This window comes from Octopus bimaculoides, chromosome 8 (assembly GCF_001194135.2).
Source record: "Octopus bimaculoides isolate UCB-OBI-ISO-001 chromosome 8, ASM119413v2, whole genome shotgun sequence".
NCBI lineage: Eukaryota > Metazoa > Mollusca > Cephalopoda > Octopoda > Octopodidae > Octopus > Octopus bimaculoides.
Genome location: NC_068988.1, coordinates 86,267,975 through 86,272,069, shown reverse-complemented (window position 1 = coordinate 86,272,069; position 4,095 = coordinate 86,267,975). Strand labels below are relative to the sequence as shown.

Sequence of the window (4,095 nt, the reverse complement as noted above, 5' to 3'; positions counted from 1 at the left end):
CTACCAGTCTATCTATCTATCTCTCTATCTGCCTGTCTATCTATCTATCTATCTGCTTATACATCTTCCATTGTCTCCAAAGCCTCACCCAAAAAAACAAAAAAAAAACAAAACAATGTTCTGTTATAAACAAAACCCCCCAAAATACTTGTTTTATATAAATAAGCAAGATCTCTATATTTTCACAGAATTATATTTGACAAGTTCGAAAGACGAACGAAAGCGGTAATATATGTATAAAATAAATGAAAGTTATTCCAAAATTCTGACGACTTTTTTCAATATATATATATATATATATATATATATATATATATATATATATATATATATATATATATTTACAAATATATATGTATTCATCTTCCAGTTAACCTGGTTATCCATGGAGCTGGGTTCACACAACATGGTCCTTGTCACATTTCTTGAGCGTTTACAGAATACAAAAGGTAAGTTCCACACATATTAACATTATTAATAATAACCCTCAACTGCCATAGGATATCTTGTTTTGGGATGTGTATATAGTACCAGACTGGATTAGAACTAAGGATGTTTATATCAAAACTAAGAATAAAACTGTGTCTCACCATCTTAGTCTAAAACCTTCACTCAAAACTTCTTAAGCACTAACAGCATTGTTACATTTAGTTTAGAAGTAAGAGGGTCTAAGTTTGAATGTTACTTGGTGCTAAGAATACATCCAGGAATTAGACACCTGATGTTAATTAACAACCAAACTGGTTGAAATATTGTGCAGATGTAAATAGGGAATAATTTTCCAAAGACAAGGTTGATAAGAACAAAAAATCTTTCTAACAATAAGTTACCTCATTTTCTTAACTAAATAGTCGATCTGCATGAGACAACTGATCTTATTTGAGGTTACAATTATACAATAAAAGTTATTTAGGTTCAGTTTTGTTGGCACTCCGTCACTTACGACATCGAGGGTTCCAGCCTGTGTCTGTGGAGTGCTCACCCACTTGCACGTTAATTTCACGAGCAGGCTGTTCCGTTGGTCGGATCAACTGGAACCCTTGACGTCGTAAGCAACATAGGATAGCTGCAAGAGGCTGAATCTGATCTAACGGAACAAAAAAAACTAAAAAGCAAAAACAGATAGAATATTTGGACCATATGGTCGGTGCAAATGCTAAAAGATTAAGTCAAGTTATATATTTCAGTCAACACACCTTAGAAAATCTACTATGTGATTACAATGGAAACCAAATTTTTGAATTACATTAGCTATAAATGTGACTGATTAGAAATAACAACCAAATCTCCCTCAAATAACTTCTTAGTATCTTTAAAAATGAAAGATACATTATATAATTGTTGTTGGCACTCTGTCGCTTACGACGTCGAGGGTTCCAGTTGATCCGATCAACAGAACAGCTTGCTCGTGAAATTAACGTGCAAGTGGCTGAGCACTCCACAGACACGTGTACCCTTAACGTAATTCTCGGGGATATTCAGCGTGACACAGAGTATGACAAGGCTGACCCTTTGAATTACAGGCACAACAGAAACAGGAAGTAAGAGTGAGAGAAAGTTGTGGTGAAAGAGTACAGCAGGGTTCGCCACCATCCCCTGCCGGAGCCTCGTGGAGCTTTAGGTGTTTTCGCTCAATAAACACTCACAACGCCCAGTCTGGGAATCGAAACCGCGATCCTATGACCGTGAGTCAGCTGCCCTAACCACTAGGCCATTGCGCCTCCACACATATAATGTATAACTGGATAAATTATTTTTGATTAAAAAGTCTACTTGATCAGAAATTACCCAGTAACAACTACAATGCTTCTCCTCTCAGACAAATGGCTATATATTTGATTTATTTACAGCTTGGCTTTATCGACTCTGGGAATTGCTGAAGGATGATGGCTTATTGGTCATTACTTCTAAAGACACCACATGGACAGCAGCTGAGTTACAGCAGTACCTACAGCCCAGGTAATAATTATTATATACTAGCAGACATACCCGGCCTTGCTCAGGGTTAAAATGGCATAGTTTTTTTTTAATTATTTTACTTGTTTCAGTCATGTGACTGTGACCATGCTGGAGCACAGCTATTACTCGAACAAATCCACCACAGGATTCATTCTTTCAAGTCTAGTACTTATTCTATCAGAATATTTTGCTGAACCGCTAAGTTATGGCAACGTAAGCACAGCAACATCAGTTGTCAAGCAATTGTTGTGGTACAAAAACAGACACACACACACACACACACACACACACACACACACACGCACACACACACACACACACACGCACACACAAATATACACATATATACGACAGTCTTCTTTCAATTTCCGTGTATGAAATACATTCACAAGGGTTTAGTCAGCCTGATGCTATAATATATATATATACATACATACATACATACATACCTTGGTAACTATTTCTCCAGATCTTTCCTTGTAAATTATACATATGTATTTATATATATATGTATGTATAAAAGAAACAGATGACACAGGAAAAACAGTGATTATGTTATGAAGCTATAGGATGTTATTCAGGCAGTCAACTAAGAGTCCACTGCATCTTGTAGCAGAAACAACTGTAAGCTAATGAAGGTCATTACAATAGCCATTGTTTTTCCTGAGTCATTTCTTTTTCTTATTATCACTCTATACTCATCTAACACTTTGTTCTGAAGTATATATATATATATTGAATTCTACACAAAGTGATTAGTCTGTTGCAATACTTAGGCAAGATATATATATGTATATATAATATATGATGGCACCACCGTTCGAGCGTGATCGTTACCAACGTCACCTCCCTGGCACTTGTGCCAGTGGCACGTGAAAAGACATTCAGGCGTGATCGTTGCCAGTGCTGCTGGACTGGCTCCTGTGTAGGTGGCACGTAAAATACGCCATTTTTAGTGTGGCTGTTGCCAGTATCGTCTGACTGGCCTCCATGCTGGTGGCACGTAAAAGCACCCACTACACTCTCGGAGTAGTTGGCGTTAGGAAGGGCATCCAGCTGTAGAAACTCTGCCAAATCAGATTGGAGCCTGGTGTAGCCATCTGGTTTCACCAGTCCTCAGTCAAATCGTCCAACCCATGCTAGCATGGAAAGCGGACGTTAACTGATGATGATAATGATGATATATATATATATATATATTTATATATATCAAGCTACTTACCACACAGCCACTCCTGCGCCTATATATATATATATATATATATATATATATATATATATATATAATATAAATAAAGTTAGATAAATCTGGCTTATGGGATTACCCTGGGTTTCACATCCATAAAGCATATCATCAGATCCCAAACTCTGTTGGCTTAGAGCCTCTCTAGCAAGTGACCTCTCTAGAATGTGGAGGAGGATAGGACCTTGCTACTCAATGTGAACAACAGAGATTGTCTCCCTTTGACCAACAATCACCAGTGACCTCACTTGTTACCAACAGCGCCAGTACCAACAAAAGCAGTAGCAGCAACGCCAACGCCAATAGCGACAGCACCACCAACCCTCGACCATGGGGATACGTTGGCTGTTCTGGGAATGTGTTTAAACAACACCTCTCCAACCACAGGTCCTCCTGCAGGGTACGAGAAAAGAGATACGTTATTTCATTAGCCAGCCATGTATGGCAACTGAAAGATGACAGGATTCCATGCACAATATCATGGGGAGTCTTACAAAATCCAGGCTCCTACATAAACGGGACCAAGTGCTGTAAACTATGCATAGCGGAACAGGTGAGGATTCCAAAGGACTTCCATCCTTAACTCCTGCTGGCCTATTGAAACCCACAAGATAACAGGGTCACTGGTGATCGATAGCCAAAGGGAGTTAATCCCTGTTGCTGACATTGAGTAGCAAGGTATATTCCCCCTCCACATTCTAAAAATGCCACTCGGTAGAGTGGCTTTAAGCCAACAGGTTTTGGGATCTGATGATACGTCGTAAAGCTAAATGCTTTATGGATGTGAAACCTAGAGTAATCACATAAACCAGCCCTATACTACTCTATAACTTAGAGTGTATTTCTTTTTCAGATTTGTACTTTACCCACGAGATATTTATATATATATATAT

General features: G+C 38.2%; 1 protein-coding gene across 1 annotated transcript in view; it reads left to right on the top strand.

Annotated features, from left to right (window-relative positions):
• The window catches only part of LOC106877452 (uncharacterized), a 45,164-nt gene extending 43,201 nt beyond the window's left edge, over positions 1-1,963 (top strand). Inside the window, exons 14-15 of the mRNA XM_014926355.1 lie at positions 371-449; positions 1,851-1,963. Of these exons, the coding sequence (XP_014781841.1) occupies positions 371-449; positions 1,851-1,963 (192 nt within the window). The remainder of the gene's footprint in view (positions 1-370; positions 450-1,850) is intronic.
• Positions 1,964-4,095: the final 2,132 nt, after the last annotated feature.